At 36.3% G+C, this 25,586-nt stretch overlaps 1 protein-coding gene across 6 annotated transcripts in view; it reads left to right on the top strand.

Moving 5' to 3' along the window:
• The window catches only part of ARL15 (ADP ribosylation factor like GTPase 15), a 244,918-nt gene that overhangs the window by 94,613 nt on the left and 124,719 nt on the right, over positions 1-25,586 (top strand). For all 6 annotated transcript variants that reach the window (XM_064736165.1, XM_064736167.1, XM_064736163.1 and 3 more), the window contains 3 exons: positions 4,815-4,959; positions 7,722-7,781; positions 19,843-20,051. In XM_064736165.1, the coding sequence (XP_064592235.1) occupies positions 4,815-4,959; positions 7,722-7,781; positions 19,843-20,051 (414 nt within the window). The remainder of the gene's footprint in view (positions 1-4,814; positions 4,960-7,721; positions 7,782-19,842; positions 20,052-25,586) is intronic.

Below are 25,586 nucleotides of genomic sequence, written 5' to 3'. Positions count from 1 at the left end.
GTGAAATGCATGGAATTTTGTTGTACTAATTTAAAGTTAAGGTATTAATACAGTTACAATTTAGTTTATTTATATATATCCATCACGCCCCCCCCACCACCAGACCCTGCACAATGTATAATTTCATTCTGGTGCCTTGTGTCTTTTATTACTTGCATTCAATTATGCCACGGTTGTTCCCAGTTGTTTCCTATCATTAACATTATGACTGTCCGTCTTGTGTCATTGTCCCCCCCCTTCACATTACCTCTTCAAGGTTTGAGGTTTCTTGTGCTTGCTTGATCTCAGACAACATCAGAGCTATGAAACCTACTGTGTGCAAATTTTACTTTTTTAATGAACTCCTTGAGTTTTATCAACAGTTTCAGATGACTGACTAGTTGTCTGGATGTGTGTGCAGGTACTGGAAGTCTGTTTGTTTAAAGATACCTTAAATGAAAAATAAATCGTAAAAGGAGACCATATCCGTAAGTAAAACCAAGAGAGGGGGAAGGGAGCAGAGTTAGGATTGAGCTTTCAACCTTAATTCTGTATTTCAAGGGCTCTGAATGCATGGTTTGTTAGCATTAGTGCTGCACTAACTTAAAGTATTTTTCCATGAGTGTGTGTGTGTTTAACCAACTAAGCATGAAATCCCTTGCTTCTGTTTGTCCCTATTAAATAGTGGCAACAAAAGAAACAGACAGGAGATGGGTCCAGAACAAAGCAGAAATAATGGAGTATTTCACCCCAAAAAGGAGAGTGAAACGAGAAGTACAATGAGTAGGCAAAAACAGACTCAAGAGCTGGAGGCAGTTTAATGTGTTGTAGAGAGTACTAATTTAGGGACATTTGCTGCCCAGATCTTCAATCTGTGATCTCTGAGTGGCACATATATCAGAAGTGTTTGGCCATCCCTGCTATAAACACAATATGCTTTTCCCAGAAGAAATCTCCATAGGTCTTTAAAGGGACACAATCTAGGATTGTCAGCATAAATACTGTTGTGCCTAAAACTCAGAATCATCTTGTTGGGTTGGGAATCTGTGAGGAGGAGTAGAACTGGCTAGCTTCTTCCCTTAACTCTTAAAAAATGGTGATACATGCATATTCAGCATTCCTGCACACTGACAAGTAAAAGGAAAGTAACAGTGTTGCTGAATATTGCGAAGATTTCTACAGGCTGAAGCACCTATTACTCCCAGTTTTCTGGATTAATCCATCCTTTTTTTCAAAAACTGATTAAATGCATACATTTTTAAAGGTACCTTATTGTTTTATTTTCTGTACTTAAAAATATGTTTGTTCATTAAAAAATGAATTCCTGACTCTTCCTGCCTGCCTCTCTTTTCATGCCTATTTCCCTCATCCAGTGGCTGCAGCTTTAAGTGTGATATTCTCAAAAATTATGAAAACTGACTATTTGACATGTCATTTCCTTTATACTAAGTAAGGTCTTACCCTGATAAGATGAGAAGGCTCAGAAAAATGTTCAGCTTTTGTTGCTAGCAGTGGGGTCTGAGTACATGACCATATCCTAAACAACATTTCAGTGACTGTGCTGACTAGCTCTGCTTGACCCTGTATTTGCAGTAGTCCAATGGTTTTTTTTCTGTCTGCTCCAACACTTTCTCTAAGAGGCACTGTTTGGGTTTAGAGTTTGTTTTGCAATACCTAAAAGGCATGATTTTATTGCCCATTGAGCAAATCAAGTTTGGGAATCAATGGAGAAGACTTCCAGGTCTATATCTGGCAAGTTAATTTGAGCTTCTTTTATGCCTTTTGGGTTGGCTAAATGGAGTGGAAAGTATGCTGGTTTGGGAAAGAACTGACCACTAGTTGTGAATTAAGCAACTCTCTTAATGTTTTTGATGTATTTGTGTTTTAGAATTGTGGAATTACTTCTTTAGTTACTGGTACACTTTTCTTGCAGTTTTATGGTTTTCAGAGTGCATTGTAATATGTTACGACATCTTAAATAATATGTAGCTCTAGTCCATGGTTATAAATTATTTTAGGATGCATTTCCTATCTACAATGAAATACTGAATATAAGATGCAATTTTATTTGCATGGTCTGCGACTTCTGAGTTTTCTACTCCCCACAGATACTATGTAGCTACTAGATGCAGCTGCCACAGTTGTGACAATAAAGGTTTAGTCTCTATAATGGATACTTAAATGGCCCTAACTTTGTTAGGGAGCAGGTAACTTGAGGCTGCTAGAGAACAGGAAGGGAGTGATCAGATTATTTGTATAGTGATATTTCCAATGGGAAAGATGTTCATTGCGCTTGAGTAGGGAGGGTTGCAAAACAACTTTATTAAGTCCAAATCTGTTTTTACAAGCATCCTCTACAATGTACTCTAGAATTTCTCATCTCATCTTCTGCTAAGTGCTATACACAATAGCTTAAGTTTCAGCAGCTTTTTGAAGCTATAATATTAAAAAAAATGTTTTCATTACAACTAAACCAAGTTACTGAAGGAAATTAACCTAGCAGAAAGACAAAGTCATGAGCATAGCAAAGATAAGGGAATCATACGAAATAAAATACAAGGGTGGTCTGGGGGAAGCCATGTTCCTGTCTTCTAGGGGTCTGTATGAAATTTCATTGCCTAACTGTGCTTAATAGTGAAGGATAAGTGAGGGGTGATGAGTCTAAATATGCTGCTTTGGAGATTTTTGATCATGTGTTTCACTCACAGCATATAAAGATTCTCCAGTCTAAGTTGGACTTAAGGAGTTTGCAGTAGAGAGATACTGAATTTCACAAACCTGCCTGTCACCCACAGAGCCTCCATATATGTTTTACAAAGAGCAGAAATTATCTTTCACAGAACTATATGTCATTAGTTGCTGTCAGGGCTCAAGTGTCACATTTGGTTGCATAAGAACCAGCACAGTGGCTGGACAGAGAAGCACAGAATTCCATCAGCTCATCTATTCCTTTATGTTTTTCAATGTCACATCAAGAGGTTGTTGCAAAGATGCCATGATGACAGGGAGAAATGGAATCCTTTTAAAGACTGGCTATAGAGGGTCTGACACACAGCCTCAGGAGCTCTGGCAAGCTCTGAAGGATTTCATGCGGCCCTTCAGCTTGATATCCATTAAATGGAAACTCTATTTAAAGGAGTTTATCTTTTTCAATGAACTCAGTTGGCCTTTCTCACTTAAGTACCACTGTAGAATGTTTGCTGTGGCTTTGTAGAACCTGTGAGATGAGTATAAACAAGTAATGAATAGAACAGCAGTAAATAAAGCTAATAGACAAGTTTATTCCTTTGAGATATGGACATATACAAGAGCAAACCTTAAGGAAAATAATTTCTGAATCAAATCTTCATAGAGGCAAAACTATTATTTTTTAAATCTGCTGCTTTTATTCAGCTTAAATATTATTGTACATATTCTTACTTCTTCTGAAGTGTTGCTTTTCACTCTTTTAAAAGATGCTGAAGTAGTTTTGTAGCTTTCACTGAATTTATCTTTTGCTGCTTCAAAGCAATGAAAACTGTTTTGGCAGCATGTGTAATAGCTTACCATCTATACTGAAAGAATCCAATTAAAGTTCTGTGTTGAGTGAGCCGTCCTTTTATAATCACATTCTCACTGGACGACTTGCTCACAGGGTCAGACCCCACTGTTTGCATTAGAGCCTTGCTGACATCAGTTCAGTTTCTCTGCTCCTCCAGTAGCCCTCAGTGAGAAAACCTGGGCAGTTGTCAAGACAAACTAGGTTAAGGTTGTAAAGACTGGTTTTCTTTTCCCGCAATCAGTGCAGTGCAGACTTGTGGTTAAGATGGAAATAAAGAGCTGGGGCTATGTAAAAACAGAATGTGTGAGAAAGGGCTCATTGCACAGACATGTTTTCCCTTCCCTATTAGAGCAGATGTCTTTCTTTGATATAAAGGTGGCAGATACTGGGGAAAAAGTTATTTATGTCTATGTCTATTGGAGTGGTGGAAGTCTGCCTTGGAAATCAGTGGGTAATTATGCTCCATACATAAAATATAAATTTCCCAGCTTTCCTGGAATTGTATGCTCTTAGATTTTTACATTAAATATTTCTAAATTGCATATAAACAAAGAACTGAAGAACTTAATGAGGGCCTAAGGAACCCTTCGGAAAACTTGGCCTACTTTGGCAAAACTGTTTAAGAGAAGTGAGCAGAAATCTGAAGTAGGCTTTGTGTAGAGAGATTTATTTGTTTACATTGTGATTAATTTGCACTTCTGCAGGGAAAGTGAGATATCTATCTGGATTTTACTAGATCTATGTCCAGAAAGATTTATTTGTTTATTTATTTATTTATTTACAAGCTGTTGTTCTGAGCTGAAATGCATGACAAAGCAAGCCCAGAAAGGATATTAGTGGAGCAAAGGTCTCTGATTCTTCTCTGTGACAACAGGTAGAGCCTGGTCAATAGCTGCTCAGGACTGGCTCTGATATTCACACCAGGTATTGCATGAAATTAACACAGGAAGGAAACTCATGCATAATCAGCTGCAGAGCTGTATAGGGCATGAGCCTGTCTCGTGGTGTGAGCAGTTTGTGCTACTTGGGAAACGGACACACAGCTTTTTGATGTTTAGGTGAAAAGTTAACATGTGTACTTGTTTTGTTATAAAGTTTTTCTAGATTTTAGTTGAGCTGGTCTTAGTCTATTAATTGTTGATTTAGTCAAAGTAATAAGTTGAAATAATACTTTGTTTCTCTCCAATGCCTTCAGGTTTATAAACTTCCTTCTTAGAAAGTTAAAGAAATAAACATTTGCCAAAAAAGAAAACTAACCTCTTCCTTTTGTTTTTGTTTTGCCCTATCCTGGCAGTGTTTTAGAGCACTTTGCTGCAAGGGACCGCCACCACCACGACCTGAGTATGACTTGGTTTGCATAGGCCTCTCTGGCTCTGGCAAGACAAGTCTTCTGTCTCAGCTCTGCAGTGAAAGCGCAGAGAATATTGTGTCTACCACAGGTAGGATGCTCCCTTTATTTCATGGTGTGCTGGGATATTGTCCAAGGATGACTGCTGAAACACATAGCAAAGCCTGTAGGGAACTTCAGCTTACTTGTCTTGCTGTTGAAAGTACCTAATGGATCACTTTGAAGCTACCACTACTTTCTTTCAGTATTTGTTCATATATGGGGAATATCCATGAGAACATGCAATTTGGAATATGTTAGACATCAAAAATGTGTGGTCTAATGAAGCAGAACCATAACATACAGTAGTACTCTGCTGTAGACACACATTAAAATGTTTCTTCTCATTTTACTTTTGATTTTTAAACAGTCTCACTATGTATTGGAGAAAAAGGAGGAGAATATGCTGTAAAATAGAATAGGACAGTGATGCTGTGAGACTTTAATTGGGATTTGTTTCTGTACGTACTTGGTCCATATAGCCTTGTGGTATATGCTAGCAACGAAAAAAAAAAAAAAAAAAGAAAATATCGATTTTTGGTGACAATCCCAGCTTTTTAGATGAGCAACAGGCTTGTTTATGTAGTAAGGGCAGATTGTTATCAAATAATTAATTTACAGAAAGTTATAGTGGTACTGAGGAGATACATAAAAACAGACATTACAAACACAGATTAGATGCATCTTAAGTCCAAAAAATTTGAATAGGCATCTTGATAATGGTGAACCAGAATGCCTAATACTGAAAAACATGTTTTGATTGAAAAAACCCCAAAACAACAAACAAAAAGCAAACAAAGGACAAAACAGCACCATAAAAACCAGAAAAAGACACGTGAATTAAGAGGAGGGAATACCTGTCTGGAAAGTTCAGAAAGAGGGCAGATTAGGTCATGGAGGTTGAAGAAATCAGGTTCAGTGGCTGCAGCAATTGTTAAGGTTGGTTTGCTGATGGAACTGATACCAAGTGTTGTGCAAGTACCTTGTGTTTACAGTAACATGGCTTTGTGCTGTAAATGTGGTTCATGGGCTTGAATTTCATGATTGTGCCATGGCAACCCTAACTGCTTTTCAGTGTATGTTTTCTTAATTTACAAGAACATAAAATTATTTAATAGAAATGTAATTAAAATGTAAAACAGGTACAAGAAAATAGTGTTTTTATTAACCTGTGAATAGTTAACCTGTGGCCTCTGTAATAGTTAGAGAGATCTGACAGTTAGCTATGAGAGGGTGACTAACTCAAAAAAGTTAGAAAGAAACTGTAGAGTAATGAGCCTTTTAAATTTTTTTTATCCCTCTCTTGAGCTTTATCTCTGGGATTAAAATAGATTATACCTAAATATTTTAGACCCTGAAATAAATAGTAACAGCAATATAAATAGAAGTATAGAGCTATCAGAGAAAGGAATGAAAATACTGCTAATTAAAAATTAAATTGATTTTGTTTTTCTAGAGAGAGATGCAATAAAATACTATTATATGATTAGGTAACTTGAGGAATAAAAACCAGCTCTGGAGAATACTAGGCAGGCAAACCAAAATGATGCACATCTAGGGTACTCAGCTTATAATAAATCTTAAATGTGGCATATCAGACAATATTGTGGAGAATCCAAGAATGCAATGTGACCACTTCTCCACTCAGGTTTCAAGCTATAATGTATATTTTTGCTTTTTTCATCAATGCCACTCAGGTCCATTCCATTTTTTACCTTTTTTTAGAACAAGTTTAGGATTTCTCTAAAGATAACAGTCCCCAAAATATTTCATAGTTATTCCCTTCAGATTTTCTTGTACTTTTCTCTATTGTATCTAGCACTGATCATAGTAGGAGTACTGCAACATCTACCAGGGAGGAAAAACATCTTGTTTCTCTTAAGTGATAGCTAATAAATGTGAAGTGAAGCACATTTTCTCAAAACCTCTTTACTCAGTTCACAGGTATGTAATCATGTTGAAACTAGATGGAAATAAATTTAATGTCTGTCTGGATATTTTTTGCTGAAAGAGCGCACATAATTTTTCCTTTATAAAGTATTATGTATGCTTATATATATGTATGCACTGAACATGCAAAATGTAGTGTGTAATACATTGGTATGGCTGGGAGCCTTTCACATTCCTGTTCTTTTGTCTGTCTGAATTTTCAATTAAGGGTAAAGGTCACATTTTGGTAGTGTTTTTTTTTGTTTGGTTGGATTTGTTTTATTTTTACTTCAGTTTTAAGCAAAAATCAGGCTAATAGAGGACTCTTAGATATTTCCAGTGTGCTTATGACCATTAAGACATCCAACTTAGGTCTGTAGAAGGATCTTTCAGTTAATAACATTTATGGAAAGAATTAATAATCCAGTTGCAACCAAAACCTATGGAGTTTAAATGGAAGAATACAATCATTTGAATTGCACATTGTTTTCAAGGTCTCCTAAAATTTGCAGAACGATCACCTCATATTATTGATAGTCTGGATTGTCCACTTTAGCTCTAGATGCAGTAAAAGATGATTTTATAGAAGTATATTCTGGCAGAAGATCTGGATGGAAGTTTGGTGCTAAATTTTGTGTGCCAAGTACTTGTAATTGAAAATTACTTTCTTATCCTGAGTTATTCTTGTTCCACTCTGTGGCACTCCTCCACCTCTTACCCCCTTCCCACTGCCTTTGAACTACTTTTTAAACCTATTGAAATGGAATTTCTCAGGCAAAATCTTGGTTCTTGATGGAAAAAGTTGTTTTTTCTGAATATGTGCAGTTGATTCCAAATGGCCCCTTTAACAAATAGCTTACTAATATTCTGTATTTCTCTCCTTAGGTTTTAGTATAAAAGCAGTGCCATTCCAGAATGCAATTTTGAACGTAAAAGAACTTGGAGGTATGGCATTTATTCCTTGGTTTATAAAACATGCATGTCTAAATCTCCTCATAACTATCAGTTGTTTTAAATTGTTAGTTATTTTAAATTTTAAAATGATAGATTAGTACAGCTGTAGTTAAAAATCTCAGCAGATAAAGTTGAGAATAGCTGTATAAATCCTGACCTCAAAGAACAAAGGGTAAAAAGGAGGAGGAGTGGAAGGCATGTGGTGTATCTCCTTAATGTAAGTTTTTGAATTGCAGTGGTTGAGTTACACAGAAATACAAACTGGACTGTAATTTTAGTATGGCTCACGTGTCAGCTCAAGGAAGTGTAAGTTCCTTGTGTTTATTGTATGTATAAACTTTCACTTATGAGAACTGGCTCAGGTAACTATCTGAACATTTGTCAAAACCAATATATTTACTGCACCACTGAAAGTGTTGCAAAGGCAGCCAACTTATAATGAGTTATATTCTTTGAGAGCTGTTCTCTTGTTGGGTTTATTGGATTCTGGAGCAATGGTTGTTTTATGGTTGTAGGATTTTTTTAAACTTTTCTACATACAGGCAACCTATTTGGCATCCAATTCTCACTCTGAGTCTCAAGTGAGGTTGCTTGTTAGAAGCAAGAAAACAGTCTCCCATGAAGAGTTCTCATGGAGTCTAATATTCTTCTAATTTGAAACCCACCTAGATCTTCATATTCTAAATTTCTGTATATCTTATTTATTATTTATGTAAATATAGTAGACTTAATATAGACGATATTTATTAGATTTTTCAGTGAGCTTGTAACCGCTCCTAAATTATCTGGAGTAGAATTTGACTTGGTTCTTGAAGAAAGTTTCAGGACATCTAGTTGCATAGTAGTTTTCTTACCTGAACTTGTTCCAAGAATGCTTTGTGATAAGTACATGTGAAAGGCATAGCATTTCCTCTTTACTGCCCACTGGTCCATGGATTTAAACATACATGTTCCTGTTTGAGCATACATTCTGCAAAAAAAAACCCAGTAGGTTTTCTTTCATAAAGGGACCACTCAGACATAGTGTAGATACTGCTTAAGTGTGTTATAATATCACTTTTTGGATTTTTTTAAAAAATAAGGTGAATCATTTGCAGTCTAGTTTATATGTTCTGCTACCTAATCTGTATGAAATATTTAATTCATGTAGATAAATACAATTTTTTAATCAAAAATTGAATCTGTGATTCAATAGCAGATAGCAGATCCTTGTTAAAGTCTCCTAACATTTTCTGATCATAGGGGTATGTGTGTTTCGAGAAATCTTATCTTAGTGGGGAGTTTTGGCTCATGATGAGGAGTAATCCAGAACACTTGATTTGTCGTTTTCATCCATTTGTCTCTTCTCAAAGACAGAGGGATTGTCAGAATTTTTTACTGCACCTTTTACTTCCTTTTTCCTTTGACCTATAGGTGTTTGCATGTCTATATTTAAAACTTATCTAATCTGATTTCTTATATGAAATATTGTAGAAAAATGCTAGTTCCCTTACCTTTTCATTGTCTGGTAAGAGAGCAAAAGCAAGCTTCCAAAAGTTTATTTTGTTCCAAAAGTCGATGGTCACTAGTAGCGTTCCCCAGGACTCTACTCTATGGGACCCATTTTTGTTTAATATCTTTATTGATGATCTAGAAAAGGGGATCAAGTGCATTCTTTGTTTGCAGATGACAGCCAGTTGGGTGGGATTGTTGATCTCCTGCAGGGTAGGAAAGGCTCTGCAGGGGGATCTGGGCAGACTGCATCATGGCTGAGGCCAATGGAGTGAAGTTCAACAAGGCCCAGTGCCAGGTCCTGCCCTTGGGTCACAACAGCCCCAGGCAGCTCCACAGGCTGGGGCAGAGTGGCTGGAAAGGAGCTGGGCGTGCTGGTGACAGCAGCTGAACATGAGCCAGGCTGTGCCCAGGGGGCCAAGAAGGCCAATGGCATCCTGGCCTGGATCAGCAATGCTGTGGCCAGCAGGGCCAGGGCAGGGATTGTCCCCCTGTGCTGGGCCCTGCTGAGGCCGCACCTCCAGTGCTGTGCCCAGGGCTGGGCCCTCACTGCAGGAAAGGCCCTGAGGGGCTGGAGAGAGTCCAGAGAAGGGCAATGGAGCTGGGGCAGGGTCTGGGGCACAAGTGCTGTGGGAGCAGCTGAGGAAACTCCTGAGTTGAGGGAGTATTTAGTCTGGAGAAGGGAAGGTGGCTTGATCACTCTCTACAACTGCCTGAAAGGAGGCTGTGGCCAGGTAGGGGTCGCTCTCTTCTTCGTGTCAACCAGTGACAGGATGAGAAGACATGGCCTTGAGCTGCACTAGCGGAGGTACAGACTGGACATCAGGAAGAATTTCTTAATGAAAACAGTTGTTAAACATTGGAATCACCACCGAGGGAGTCACCATCCCTGGAGGTGTTCAAGAAACAACTGGACATGGCTCTTAGTGCCGTGATCTAGTTTACAAGGTGGTGATAGGTCAAAGGTTGTACTCAAAGATCTTAGAGGTCTTTTCCAGCTTAAATCATTCTGTGATTCTCTAGTCAGCATTTAACCTTTTAGCTGAGAAATGTTGTTCCTGTTTGATGAGGGTAAAACCTGAGTTTTCTGGAGTAGGCATGGTTTCTCTCTTGCTCCTATATGAAAATAAACCAAAGCATTTTTCATTTGTCACCTTAGGACATCACTGTTAAATTTTGTTCGGGAATTTCTGCTTCTGATGTTGAAGAGAAACTATGTTTTGCCTGATTGCTGCGTATTTTTTGTCTTATTCCTGGTCTTTTGCCTTCAGTCGTTATGCTATTGTTATATACTTTCTCTTTACTGTAGTGCGGAGGTCTTGTCCAGACATTTGATCTTGGAAGCTTGAAGGAAGGTGTCTTTCCTTAACAACCACTGCCTGTTGTTACATGTTATTTATAGAGTGACATTCTGTGTAGTTGTAAGGTTTTGTTGCTTTGTCTTTTTAGGTTTAGGTAACAGGAATCTACATATGTCATCATACAGTAACATATTAACAGCCAGCATTTAAAACACAGCAGAAGTTATACTGCTTAAGGTTCTTATATTCAGCAGCCAAGCATTTATATGAAACAGATGCTGTAGTATCCTTTCTGTTTCGTTGAGGCAGTGTCCTTCCTTGAGGTTAAAGATGGTGCTGGTTTTTACTGTGCTGATGGTCTCCAAAGCTGATAATGAAGCCAGGTTTTATTTCTTCGTTTCTACAGGGATTGTAAATTTTCAGACAAAATACAGAGAACATAGTCTCCCTTCTCTAATTTATTCAAGGACTGATTATCTCTTCATCCTCCTTTAAGATTTAGGGACAGGGAACAAAATTTTATTGTGCTCTCTTTGCAGAAGTTTTTCTTTGAAGTGCATGATTCTAGAATATTAAAAATTCAACACAATTTCTGGGTTTTTTGGTTTTTTTTTTTTTTTTTCCTAAGACAGAAACTTGCAGTCCTAACAGAGAATAAAGAGTTTATCCAATTTGATAAATGGTAAATGTTTTGTTTAAAAAGCTGGAGTTTGATCCTGAAAAAGTAAGAATATATAGAGAGCTTTCAAATCTAACATTAGGCTTTCTTGAATTACTTGAAAAGAAAATCTTGCTTTATTTGCTGACCAAGTTGAACTGCCTGTTCTCTAAGTTGCTGTTTTGCTATACCAATAATCCCATCCTTGTTCCTAAGAAGCTAAAAAATAATGTCATCTTTTCCCCAAAAAAATTTGGTCTAAAAGATAATATGTATAATTTAAATTATTGTGGAGATGTGCCATGCCCTAGTCCACATTCTTTCAGAATGTACTATTACCAGAACAGTTGGAAATGTCTGTCTTTATTATGTGACTTAGCTGAATAATAATACAGAAAGAAACTACGGTTGTGATGATTTCCTCCTACAGTGCAGTAATTTGTTGTGGCAACTATGGCTGACACTGTGTGTGATGAACATAGAAAGGAGTGGGAGAAGACTGTAAAAATAAGGCAAATGATAACGTTTGTTGTTCAGAAGATTCTAACAGTGTTTTGCTGAAAAAAGTTTGGGATGCTGAATGCTGAGGTTGGTTCTCAAGATAGATAGTGAAGGTGTAAAGGCAATAGGCAGCTTTTTCTTTGATTCTAACAAATTCCAACCTGAAGACACAGTGGCTGAAAGCCACCATTTATTCCCTGTTTTTTTAAGCCATTTGCACTTGTAATGCTTTCAAAACAGAATATAAAGTTCCAGTTTAGATATTTCTTCAGGTCTATATCAAGATTAAAGGTCCATCCTGGTAGTCAACTAAGAATTTTTAGTTGTCTTTTTGGAATAAGTTATTTAATAATTTTGTCTGTATCTTGTAAATGGAGGCTTAGAAACTACAAGTGAGATGCCAAATAATGAGCCACGTTAAATTTAAAAGAATGATTCTGGTTGTGAGCAGGTCTTCTTCTTACAAAGTTTAAAAATGCTAACAACATGCAATAGGATTTAATAATGTTGCCTCTTTTATTTATTTAAATATATTGTCTTTATGTTTGTGTTAGATTTTGTGATACATCCTAAAGCAATTTTCTCAAAAGCAGAGAGTACATGTTGTGTAGTCATATTGGAAAATTCATTTAAGACAAAAATCTGTTAAGTGCTTAGCAAGAATGGAGTGGTTAATATCAGGAATGCTCTTGTCTCCAGTTGGTTGAGCATGCCCAGGAAAAGAGATGAGAACTTTCCTCTCCACTCCTGTTACTTCTTAAGCTTGATTACCAAAGTCATAAATTCACATTCTTAGGCCAGCTAAATTAATTGTCTAGGTGACAGCTTCAGAACAAATAGCTTTAAATAGGTTTGGTTAAACAAAGCATGTGTATTTTTGCCTTAATTTGGAAGTAAAGAGCAGCAGAAAAGAGAGTAGGAGGAGAAGCCACACTGTTGTGCAGTCCAAGTTGAATGGAAAATCTGAAATTCTGGAGAAGACAGAAACAGTTGTCAGGTAGTATCTGCCTGGTAAAAAAATGATGGATGTGGGAGAAAGTAATGTTGCTCCATTAATTAGAGCTTAAAATTCAAATATTTTGGGAAATTTCTCTGCCTTTGCTCTATGGAAGTAGAGTACAGAACACCCTTCGAGCAACACAGAGCAGCTAACATTTCATCAAGTTAGTCATCAGAAAACTGATCCCACAAGTAAATGCCAGCCTAAGTCATCTACAGGGGGATGAACTAACACAAAGCAATAAAATCTCCATACTGTACTTGACTAAAAGGCACTTGACACGTCTACAAAATCTGGTTGTGGAGTACCATGCAATGCCATCTGTGACATAGCTGCATCAAACAGTTTACAGAATGTCTTAGCAGATGAAATTTTTAGATGACCCTGTTGAGCTGTCCACGCTCTGAGTTGCACGGATACATTCTGTTTCCAAAAGCATTAAAGTTAGATCTGTTTGCTATCAATCATGCTCAGCCTGCTGTTCGAATGGTGCCTAAGCCCAGGCTCTGTCACATAGTTTCCTCATTTCATAGATAAGAAAGATCATTTACACCTGCTTAGGGACCTCTTTAATGGGAGTCCGAGGAAGCTCTTATTCAGCATAGTGATCTTGCCACTGTTGTTTGGAAATATTGTGCTTTTTGCTACAACTGGGTCATTTTTTACAGTGTGAAAGGACAACCTGCAGTTCGTCTCACTGCAAGTAGGAACCATGCAAGCAATGCCTATCAAAGCTGTGTAAATAGGATAAGCAAAATACAGAATTTCCTAGTTAAGCTTTTTGTGGGTGTGGACTGGTTGTTTTTGTTTGTGAGATATTTTGTGGAAAGAAAAGCAGAACATTTGGTTTGCTTAAAAGTCTCTGCCTTATGTTGGGCTTGCAAGGTCATTTTCTTCAGGCAGAATAAAAGGATAGAGTATGGCAGCTTAGTTAAGCATCAGAAATGATACAAATATTTTAAGAACATCCCCCAAAGTTTTATCTGTGATTCTAGACAGATAAAGCTTTGAACTTCTGTAGACCAATTCACAAAAAGGCTAAACAGAAATACACAGCTATGATAGACTTGCCACTTCTTTTGTATGACTATTAGTTTGAAGTGCCATAGAGATAGTTATATTTTGGACCTTATTTGAGGTTAGCTGCGCTGTTATCAAAGCTGTGGCTGCAGCTCAGGGGAGGGTACATTTGAACCTGGCAGGGTGCTGGCAGCAGTCTTACTGTGGAGTTGTGCCTCTGCTTCTGAGACCCTGGCTGTCTCAGAGTTCTCTAGCAGATGATGGGAGAGGGACACAGATGCCGGTTATCTTGATGCCAGCCAGTCATTGCTAGCCCTAGAGAGAATACTGTGTGTTTGTGAATTTAAAAAGCAAATAACCCCAAACTCATAAAAAAACAGAAGAAGAAGGGGTGAAGGATGGCTGGCTATGCCACCTGCTGCAAACTATTAAATCTTTCGAAGTTGGGCTTAAATAGATGTTAAAGCATATTGCAGGGCACGCATATCCTTCTCTTTTTTAAAAAAATTAATTTGTAATTTTTAAAATTAACTTTATAATGAATTTTTTGTTCTTGACTAGAACAGAAGACATTTATTTCAAATTGCAAGGGTTTTTAAACATGGTAGTATAAAATACACACAACCAAGTAGATCAAGCTGACTTTCTGGAGGCAGGTATAAGTATAATGTTTTTAAAACTTCCAAGTGCTTGAAACCCAAATGTTATTCCAACAGATTTAATATCAGAGTAAGGTGGAGATTCAAATTTGGAAGCAGCATATAAGTTAGCTAGTAAGGAAAATACTGAAGGCTTGACTTCCAGATTAATTTCACTGGGAAAGCCTGGAAGGCAGACAAAAGATGACAGAGATGGTTTCCATAAACTTTGGTTTGATAAGAAAAATAAAATGAAGTACCATAAACTTATATGCATTTCTGATTTTGTATGTTTTGAATACAAAGGCAGACAATTTTTTCCTCAACATTTTCTGTCCTTCTTTTTTTTTTTCTTCTATGCTTTTTTTTCTTACCACATTTGAATTGCTGCAGTGAATATAGCTGATTTGGCACTCTCAGAATATTCCTCTTTCTGGGGAAAAAGTGCCAGTTTCCTACTGCCATGTTTTCTGCATTGCAGGAGTACACTGCCTGAAAGCCTTGAGAAAGCAGGCTGTGATCAGTTGGCCATAGACCCCAGGAAGCAGAAGTCCTGGGACTTTTGGGAATGGGAGAAGGTTTTGGTTTAGCATCTACATTGTAGCAGTAGCCATACAAGGTAGCCGTAGAATGGTGACTGACATTACACCAGTGAAAACGTTTGTGTCTCTGTGCAGAATGTCTCCGTCAGATGGGTCAGATTCCATGAGATTATTCGTAGCAGGTATCTTAAACAGGATTTATAAATTTATGTGTCATAAAAACGAAACAGCACATTAAAAAAAACAAACAACAAGCAACCAATAAAAAAAACCCTATTGTATACAGGATTTATTCAAGGGTGGAATACTGGGAAACCTGCCCAAGATAGATAAAGAGCAACCATATCTCTTGAAGATGTTAAGATTTCTAAGGTATGAGGCATGTTCTTGGCTACTGAGGAAAATACATGAGTTTTACTTGTGGGGATATGATGTGAAGTGACAGTATAAACTCTACATAGACTTAGAAACATGTATTTTCCAAAGGTTTTCTTGGGGTGAGAGACTAGGGTATATTTAGAAACTTTGCAAGAATGGATAAGAGATTTATTTTCCCTTCCCTTCTTTCTTACTACCCCACGCATGGCCAGTGTTGCATGCAAAAAGATTTTGTGACAGAGTCATTGGCATTTTTTCACCTTTATGCTTATTAGAAACGTTCTGTTTAATATCAGTAGTGGAATGATCTATATAATATTTTAATTAACTATAAAACCTTCAGAGTATGTAGGTGAGTGGATGATATATTTGAAGTGGTAGAAAAGCCGTTTGCAACCTGCATTCTTTCATGTGCTCAAGTTAACTGTTTTTGATGGGAAGGGAAAAAAAAGTTTTTCTCTCTATTTGAGACTATAAGTTCTCCAGACCTGTGATGTATTTTGAGGTTAACAGGAGCTTTAATTTGCAGACTAGACTGTGTTGAAGCAAGGGCTCTGTGACATTCATTGTGCTCTTGATGCAGAGTTGCTGCATCTGACAAGTAACAAATTTGATACATGCAAATTTCTTTCAGTGAATTTTTTTCTGTAATGCTATGTTCTGTTCTCCTCTGAAAAAGGAGGGAGTTGGATGTAGCCTCCAACCACCACCGTGAATGAAGACATAAATTGAAGTATTCATAGCTGAAAGGTAGATTTGCAGCTCTGTGTTTTGCATAATTTCTACCGGAGTGTGTACCTGTACTTGTGTGTACTGGTTCATGTGCATGTCAAACTGCACATAACTCAAAATCTTCCTCCCACCTCCTAAAGGGGTACTGTTACACTGATACTAATAATTAACAATATTAATATGGGCACACTGTTCCTTTGATGATAAAGAAAAAATATTTGATATTTAAAAATATTAAAATTAAGGTCTTTAAAATTACAGTTAGTTGAGTAAATGTGTCCTGTAGTAATGCTTAATGGTTGAGTTTTTTATTATATCATCCTCTCATTTTTCTGTAAGGAGAGGTCTGTTTTTTTTCCTGTAATAAAGTAATTCAAGCCTACGTTTGATTGAATAGCAGTTTTTCTTTTAGAATAGGTGGTGTGGTTGTGTTGTAGTTTAGATTTTGGTGGGTTTTCCTCCCTAGTTTATTTGTAAATTGCATATTTCAGTCGCATCACAAGACTCTACCCACTCCTGTGAGTTCCTTCATTGCTGAGGGAAACAAATCATATGCTTAGCCATAAGTAGTGGTTCTTGCTTGTGTTTGAGGAAGCTGCTACCCTGAATGTCACATTTTAGTGAACCTGTCACATAGCACATTCCTTAGGTCTAATGTGAAGTATATTTTTCTGATGTTTTGGAGATTTATTTTTTTTCAAATCTTAGTTAAGGCAGTTTATTGATTGGAGAAACAGTCATATGGTTCAAAGCTGTTAGAGAAACACATGATAGCAGGCTGACAAATCTAAGTGCTTATTCTATGTGTTACTATTGTTTGAAGGGATGTTTTGGGTAGTAGGTAAGTTAAATTCCTGCTTTTATCACATCACTCTTCTGAGAGCCTAAGGATGTTTAATGGATACACATTATATTCTGGATTTCCAAAGACCTCAGACTTCGAATCTTCCTGTCTTTGAAGCCGCTGGAATAGATGAAAAAATAAATAATAAGATAGTTTTGCTGAACTGCACCTAAAAACAACTGCTTGCTTTCTAAGGCTAAATTTGTCATGCCACAAGGTGTGAATGGCTGAATACTTCATAGGCAAATATTTCCTTCCCAGGATAACTCCAGGATCACTCCACTCCACTGTTCTGAGGAAAGAAACTGAGAGCAGATTCTGTTCTCTGGATATGAAGAGTTAAGGCAAAAGAATATCAGGGTTTTTGTCTTGTAGAAATTGTGACTTCCAGCTGCTGATAGCTTATTGATGCCAAGAATTATTTTTCTACTGCATTTGCCAGAAAAATGGTTTAAAATGGCACCCTAAAGTACATGCTTTATCAGTTTTTTCCTTGTCTGCTTAGTGCAAATTATTTTTATTCTTAAATCTCAGGTGATTTTGATTTCTTCAGAACTGAGGTGTAAGCAATTTCAGGGCATGTCATTAGAGTAATGGAAGATCCCAAAGAAAATACCAAGTTTCATGGGATGTTGTTCTTATGGGAAGTTGGTTCTTATGACTATGACATGGTGACCAGGGCTGGAGAGAAAAGGATTGCTGTACTTTGGTGGTGGTTCTTTTGGGCCAACTGATGTAGGGGAACAAAGTTGAGCTCCTAAAGAATCTGAGCCAAAAAGACAGGACTGTAAGGTCAACAAATCAGATACTCCTTTTCTGGCTTCAGTGTCTTATGTAGTATGTAGGGATCCATGAACTGCTTTCTTCCAAGTGCTTGGATATAAGAGGTCAAATGCTCTGCAGTTTCCCACAGTTTTTTTTTTTTTTTTAGAGTGAGAATGATTACCAAGGTAAAACTCAGATTCTAGCAGTGACATGTGATTGAAAAGTAGCTGACTGATGCTTAGAGCAAATAAGACAGATGTTATGTTGCTAGGAAAAAAAAATGTTCAAAGAACTGATCATGGTCTTGGTCTTTAAGTTCATAGAAAATGATTTTCTACTAGTTTTTAAAGTAATGTGATACTTCAGATGCCTGTGACACTGCTGTGTGTGGCTGTGTAAACAGTGTCCCTCTGGCAGTTTGCTCTAGTTGGTTCTGAAGGACTGGGGCATCTAACAGATGCTATAAAATTCTTTACAAGAACAGTGGACAGATAGTCGTGTTCTACAGAAACATAGAATTAGCTTTCAATGCAGTCCCTCTTCTGTATATATAATATTAATCTTCAGATCCTGATGATAAAATAAATAAAACATCCATCTTTGTTTGTCATTTTTATTTTGAGTCTAATCAAATTAACAGAGAGATTAAGCAAGGTCTTGACTAAGTCCTGTGACTGTTCACATTTAAGTAGTCAGATCTGTAGGTCTTTTGCAGAAAAAAACTTATTAGGTATGACTTCAGTATTCTCTGTAGGAAAAAGTTTGTGTGTTTGTGTGTTGACACCTTGTGCTGGGTGCAGATACAGAAACAAAGTGTTCAGGGTTCCAGTGTGACTAGTTAAAAGACAAGAGTAACTCTATTAGGTGAGATTTGAATACTCATGATTTGCATACCTAAATTTCATGGAGCAAATGTTTATTTCTTCCTTCACTTGTATTTAGTGACTGTCTTTTTTGTTGCACAATGCGTAAATTAAGTTAATATTTTAAGCATTGTATTAATCTTGCGGTCATTTTGTTACATTAAAATCTCATTATGTTTCTCAGAAATTTTGTGTTATTTTCTTTCACTGAAAAGAGGAATTTTGTTATTTTAAGCTCTTGGTTCTTGTGGATATATGGAAGTTCAGTTCTCTCTGTCTCAAAATAAGAAAAGTGTCTATAAAAGGTACTTTCTGCACATTTCTGCAAGTCACTGTCTGGCAGACATGTCAAGTTTTCTACTAGACTATTGCTGCCACTGTTCACTGTTTAGTGTTTGTCCCCATGAGTGTAGTGCCAGATCCAGACATACAAAGAATAGCCCATATCCAAATCATAGTTTAGATAGTTTGACAGCTGTCAAATACAATTTTTTTTTCCCTACCTCATTGCTACAACATATGCTGCTCTCCAGGGGAGACAAAAGCTTTCTGTTGATAACCTTAGTGCTTGGCTTCTGTTGAGATGGCTGAGTGCTGCTGAACTGTGTCCTAAAAATTACTGTGGCATATAAGCCTATACAGTCACTCATGTGTCTGCTTTTGGGCTCTTCCAGAATCCTTAGTGTGGTTGACAGAGCAAAAGTAGTTGAACTGAATGCCTTTGCATGTAGTCACCCTAGCTCCTCATTCACTGTTCAACTCACTATTGTATCATCATTCTCCTCATTAAGTATCTAATTACTTTAATAGGCTTTCCTGACACCTTTTTTCCCCAATTATGAAGTGGTTGCCTGATGGTTTGGAGATGAACTGGAAGATCTTATCAGAAATGAACCACTGCCATGACAGAAGCTGCAGGTTTATGACAAGGAGCTGCAGGACAAAGTGAAAAAGAATGGGTAAAGGTTTAGGTCTTAGTGCCAAGATATTCCAGTGAGAAGGTAAAGGATTAGGCTCTGTGGTACTGTCAGCATGGTAGTTCTGCCAGTACTCATTAACAGAGCAGACGCTTTAATGGAAGAAAGCTGCATAGAGTCAACTTCCTTCCTTATTTAAACAATGTTGATTTGACATTGGTGTGTGTGTGTATGTTGGATTTTTTAATACTTTTTTTTCTTTTTATTCTTTTAATGATGGTTAAGAGAGAAAATTTAATTAATTATTTTAATAATTCTAAATAGATGGTTTATTTTCACTTACAAGTGTTAAATTTGTTAAACTATTCTTGTTTTAATTAGTTCTCATTATTGTCTTGAAAGGAGCTGACAATATCAGGAAATACTGGAGTCGTTACTACCAAGGATCCCAAGGGGTAATATTTGTACTAGACAGCGCCTCCTCGGAAGATGATCTAGAAACTGCTAGGAATGAGCTGCATTCTGCTCTTCAGCACCCACAGTTATGTACTTTGCCGTTTTTAATACTGGCCAATCACCAAGACAAGCCAGCAGCTCGCTCAGTACAAGAGGTATGTTAATGTGTCAGCTTCTTGCCTGCTTGTATTTACTTTCTGCACACCACTGATCCCTTATCACTTATTACCCTGACATCCTGGTTAAGGACTGGCCTCATTTTCTCCTTTACTGTAAGTATGCAGACCAGCAACAGTCCCAGTCTCCAAAAACTTAGTCCACTGCACTCTATACAGACTTAGTTGTTCTGGAAAACAGACAAGTAATACTTGGATACAAGCAGATCTTCTGCTTTCACCATATTTTGCTTAAGGGAAGAAAGATGTTTTTAAAACTGCTCTTGTGAAAAGCTGCTGGGACAGTGATTTTTTTTGTTTAACTTGGGTTTTTATTTGCTATTAGTTTTAATTTTGCGCTGTTCCATTACTCCATTCTTTTCCACTGCTTAAAGCAATATGTTGCAGCCATAGGTTGTCTTTTTTATGTAAAAGCTTTTATCTGAACGGCTGTGTACTGATTTGAGGTCAGAATTGCAATTCCTGTTCTGAAGTCCTGAAGTGTTTCTCATCTTCCTGTTCCAAGGAGTAATGTTTTTGTCTAATTTCTAGCTATCACACAGTAAATTACGTAATTGTTCTATTCAGTGTACCTTTTGCTCTTCAGTTTCTGAGAAATTTGTCTTGTCTACATTCCGATCATGTCAGATACATTTGGGGAAATGCTGAAAATTACTTCTGAAATTGTAGGAAGAAGTAAAATCGGGTTGTGTCATTCTGTTCATAAATGTCATTTAAAGGACTCCTCCTCTTAAAGATTATATCAGGAATCCGTTTGTTCTGTGATTGCAGCAGACTGAAAACTGTTTCAGCACCTTATCGTGTTGCTGCTTTGTATTTAAACTGATTCTTTCTTAGATTTTTCTTTTTCTGAAATATGAAGTTATAGAATTTGAGCTCAGAACAAACTGATCTGTAGAATAGCTGCTCTTAGTACAGCATAGGTGAACATACAGCCTTTTTTTCTTTATTGCTACTTACGTCTCCTTTCTAAGTCAAAAGAAATTAAGCTTATTATATGTTAGGAAATGGCATAAATGTAAATGGAGTATAGCAGTGGTCTTAAGAAGAGATTGTGAAAGGTTTGTCAACTACACTGTAAAATAGTTTTAAAATTGTTGGTCCTTTTCTCTGAAAATTCATTCTTAGGAGAAAGGGAAAAAATGGAATTTGGATTGAAAATATCAAGTTACATAAAAAAGTAAACAAAAGTTATGCAGGGATAGAACTTACAAGTTCTAGGTCTTGTTCATGTAAAAAACAGACTTAGAAAAAAGTATTTAATATGTAAAGGTAATGTAATATGGATTTTGATATGTAAGTTTAATAATTTGGCCTGGTTTATTGTACAGCATAAAAGCAAATTTGGCCTAGTTTATTTTACACCATAAAAGCAAAAACTTCCCACTTAAAAACCAAAAATATCCTGAGACAAAACTGGTTGGATTTTATCATCGAAATATAGTCTATATGCCTTGGCTTTAACTTTTTCGTAGAGCAATACAGATCACATTTTTCATCATCAGTAGGGCTATTTCTTATATGATTTAAGTATTTCTTATTTTACTATATTTTTCACTTTTAAAGTGACCAAAATTAAGTGAAGTTTTTTATAGCAAATAAAATTTCAGAAATGTTCTTTCTCCAATTTCATATTAATAATGAATGCAATGACAGTTGGTTTGCTTAACAGCAAATTATACTGGTAACTCTCTCATTTTGCAGATGAACTCATGTGGGCAGACTTTTGGGCCTGACCTGAGTTTTCTGTGTATTTAGACATAACATTTCTTTTCTTTTATTGGCAGTACCCTCATTTTCACCTCATTCTTCATTACCAGCTGCTTGAGATCTCAGTAGGGTAATAGATCTCTGTATGCTTACAATAGCATTTAAATAGGTTTCTACTACATGCTTTAAAAAAAAAATCTTACAGTTTATTTTGGTAGCAGACAAGTCTTGATTGCTAATGTATGAGTACAACAGAACGTGTGCAGAATACAACAGTTTTGTTAAATGTGCACGGTACATGCATATTCTCAGGGAAAAACTCACACTGTATCAAGAGCTCAGTGATTTTGAAGATCTTTACTTAAGAGTACTGGAAAGAGAAATTAAAAGAAAAAGAAAAAAAAAAGGGAATAAAAAAGAGAGAGAAAATGTCATGAAGTTGTTACATTGTCTCTGAAAAAAATTATGATCTGTGTTTACTATGTATACAAAGTAGAAGCCTTCTTTGGTCATTTTTACCAATGTTGAAATGGTAATTTCTTGCTTTCCTGATGCTTTGCTGTGCTATTTGCCTCCTTATTGAGATGCGGAATAGACGTAAAATGATGAATGGCAAGATCATTGCTTATATAAAACAAACATATTAAAGTATGTAACAAATGTAACATGTTGAGCATTGAGAGTTTTATTAGAAATTTTTGCAGAATGAAGTCCATTAATTATAGGTATTTTCTTGACATTTTTTCATGTGTTAGAAGACAGATGAATCACAGTTGAAATTTAAAAATATGTATGCATTTTTTTAGGCAACAAATTGCCTTTCTTTAATGGATATGAAAGAACTCCTTGGAGTATAATTAAGGAAAATGTCTGAGTTGAGTGGTGCATAATAGGAAATGTAGAAAAATATTTATCTACAACAAAAATTCTTCACGAAACTGTGCAAGTGCCAAGCAATTTCTGCAACAGATGTTAGTTATATTTTTTGTTGGGAAGTGCAGTTGCTTCAGTTTTTCACAATGTTTTACTTTATTTAATGTGGTTTTTATCCATACATTGCTTAGGTAGAAATGATACTGTAGAATCTACGTGCTGTAAGTAATAAGCAATGTCATGAATAGTTCAATTCACAGCTATAGTAGGTACTTGCAAAAATATCCAAATAACTTACTTAATTTATAAAACGCAATTTAATCTAATTCATTTTGCAGAATATGCTTCATATTACTGTAATGACCAGGGAAAATTACAGCAGAAGCCAAGCTGAAATACTAATCAGTACATGTAGTCCTTTTTTTTTCCCTGAGTTGTGTTGCTGGTTATCTGTTTTCTAGTTATATTTTGATTTTTAAATGAAGAAAGTAACTTTGGCATGGCATTTCATTTCAGAAACTAGAAGTAAATATGTTTCTCTTATGTAGACTTCTTTGGTGGTTATTCTATCTTCCCATGTCAAAGATATTTGTAAGTTATTTTTTTTTTCCTGTGACAATAGTATGTATTTAGACATATTTGAATATCTGCTAAGTCTGTGCGGAGATAAAGACTGCATATATTAACCAGGCCGTAAAACTGATACAATTGTTTTTGTTCCAATGGGTTTGCTCCAGAATAACTTTATTTTAGATTGAAATTACAGTAATGAAGAATTAATCCTATATAAGTCAGTTCTGACTGTAGTTTTGGAAAGCTTATGAATTAGCAAATAAAAAAATTTACAAATGAAAAGTAAATTTAGTTACTCAGCATATGAGGGAAGGTGGTAGCATATCAGTTTGGCCATGGTTTCCAAAATACAGGCTACAGTTCCAAAACAATTTATCTAATTATATGTTTTTTAAGTAAGTATCTTTCTGACAGAATGTGCTTTTACTTTTCCACACAAAAGTACTTTTGATTGTCAAAACTGGTCTTGATTAGTCAGATTTCTCTTACAGTGTTAAAATACTGCAGGAGAGTAATGGTGATAAAAGTGCTTCAAATTGCTTTAAAAGGGAACAGGCATTGCTGTGATTATCAGCTTGTTAATTTTTATTTTGGAATGTGTGCTACTTTGTGTATGAGTACCAGAAGCTGGATGTTACAGTGGATTCTTGTGAGTTGAACCAGTGTGCATTTTTCTCCCAGGTCAGAGCAATATTTAGGAGCTGCATGTATTGGAAGTTGTCTGTAGCCACTATATTTTAGGAGCAGGCTATTCTGGATACTTGTCTGGATCTGTTTAGGACTCCTGGAAGCCATATAGGCCTGGCCAAAGGAGGAACCAAATTTAACTAGTTTTTCCAGTTCACTGGTGAAGCAGCTTCTTGTTTGGCAGTGCGTTGACTTTGGGACGTTTCTATTTTTATATTTAAGTCTCTTTTTAAGATTGTAGGTGCATTAGATGATCAGTGTAGATCCACTCCATTTGAACTATTCTATTCTAAGACCATATATGTGAAGACATTCATACACTATAACCTGTAGATGGGTTTGTATTCAGTTATCCTAAAATTCAGGCAAATAATAAATTTCTTTCATATATTTTAATTGGTGACCACTAGTAACATGAAAAATCACTGAAGATCTGTTCTAAATTCCCTTTTTTTAAAAAAAAAAAGATAGAACCTTTTAATATAGACTTACTAGTTAACAGTAAATCAACCTATTCTCAGCCTATTTTAAGATTATACCATTGTTTTAAATATAGTTGTTGGGAAAAGAAAGCTTATGCTGATCACAAGTGCTGAGTTTTTTTTCTTGCATACAAGACCTTACTTTAAATTTGACTTGATAGGGGTGGGAAACTCCATTGGAGAGTCATTTTGATTGTCCTTTTTATCTTTTTTAAAAAAATCTTTTAAGTGCAAACAATATTATCAAAAGTGAGTGTGAAAGGCTTGTTGCCTATTTACATAGATTGTGATGCATTTATCTTTTTGAGATTATATGGATTTTGAATCACTGGCAGTGTTTAATTAGGTTTTCTGTTAGGAGAATAGTGGAAGGTGTCTCTCCTAATGAAAAGAGTCATCTTAAGGCTATGAGGGCTGTTACCTATTACTCTGCTAGTTTTTTCTCAGTTGTTTGTGTCTAGAAATAATTTTGTACATAAAGTGTCTTCTTGAAGCCTTAATATCTTAAAACTAAATAACCAAGAGAATGTTCAGGTTTGCCAGCATCTTTAGAGGCTCTTACTAGTGGTAGGGATCTGGAGCATGCTGCAAATTGGGCTTTCTAGGCCTGCCAATGGTCTGAGTTGGCTACTTAGTATGACAGGCTCAATTCCAGGATGTAATCACTTCTTTCTATTCCAAAGTCTTTGTACTGTTTTTCCATAATTCATGCTGTTTGTGGTTTCTGCTAGTTAGGGGAAAATAGTTCCTCTTTGGAAACCCTTTCAGTGTATGAGTAATAGATGTCATTACTAGCAATCTGAAAAACTGCATTGAACAGTGACTACTAAAGAGGTTAACTTCTGAGACTATGTAGTATCTTAGCTCACAGATTTGAGCAAATGTTTTCCCCAGGAGCAGGTACTGAAAAAACTTAGCCTGCAACCAAGAGTGAAAATGAAAGTTTTCTCTGCAGTCTGTCCCGTCCTCACCCTGGTCAAGCCTCTCAAATCTGAGTTTTCAAAGACCAGCTGTTGCAAATCTGTGTGCTTTGTGACAGGGACATCCAGAGCAAAGTTAAATCAGGGACAGATTTTTGGTTCCTCAAGGAACTGTTTCTGAGATGATTTATCTTCAGATTACTGCAGTAAATAGCCAAAATATAGATTCCTACCCTGTTTTTGAGATCATAGTGACCTTAGTGACCTTA

Source organism: Zonotrichia leucophrys, chromosome Z (genome assembly GCF_028769735.1).
Source record: "Zonotrichia leucophrys gambelii isolate GWCS_2022_RI chromosome Z, RI_Zleu_2.0, whole genome shotgun sequence".
Taxonomy (NCBI): domain Eukaryota; kingdom Metazoa; phylum Chordata; class Aves; order Passeriformes; family Passerellidae; genus Zonotrichia; species Zonotrichia leucophrys.
This window is presented reverse-complemented; position numbering and strand designations above follow the sequence as displayed.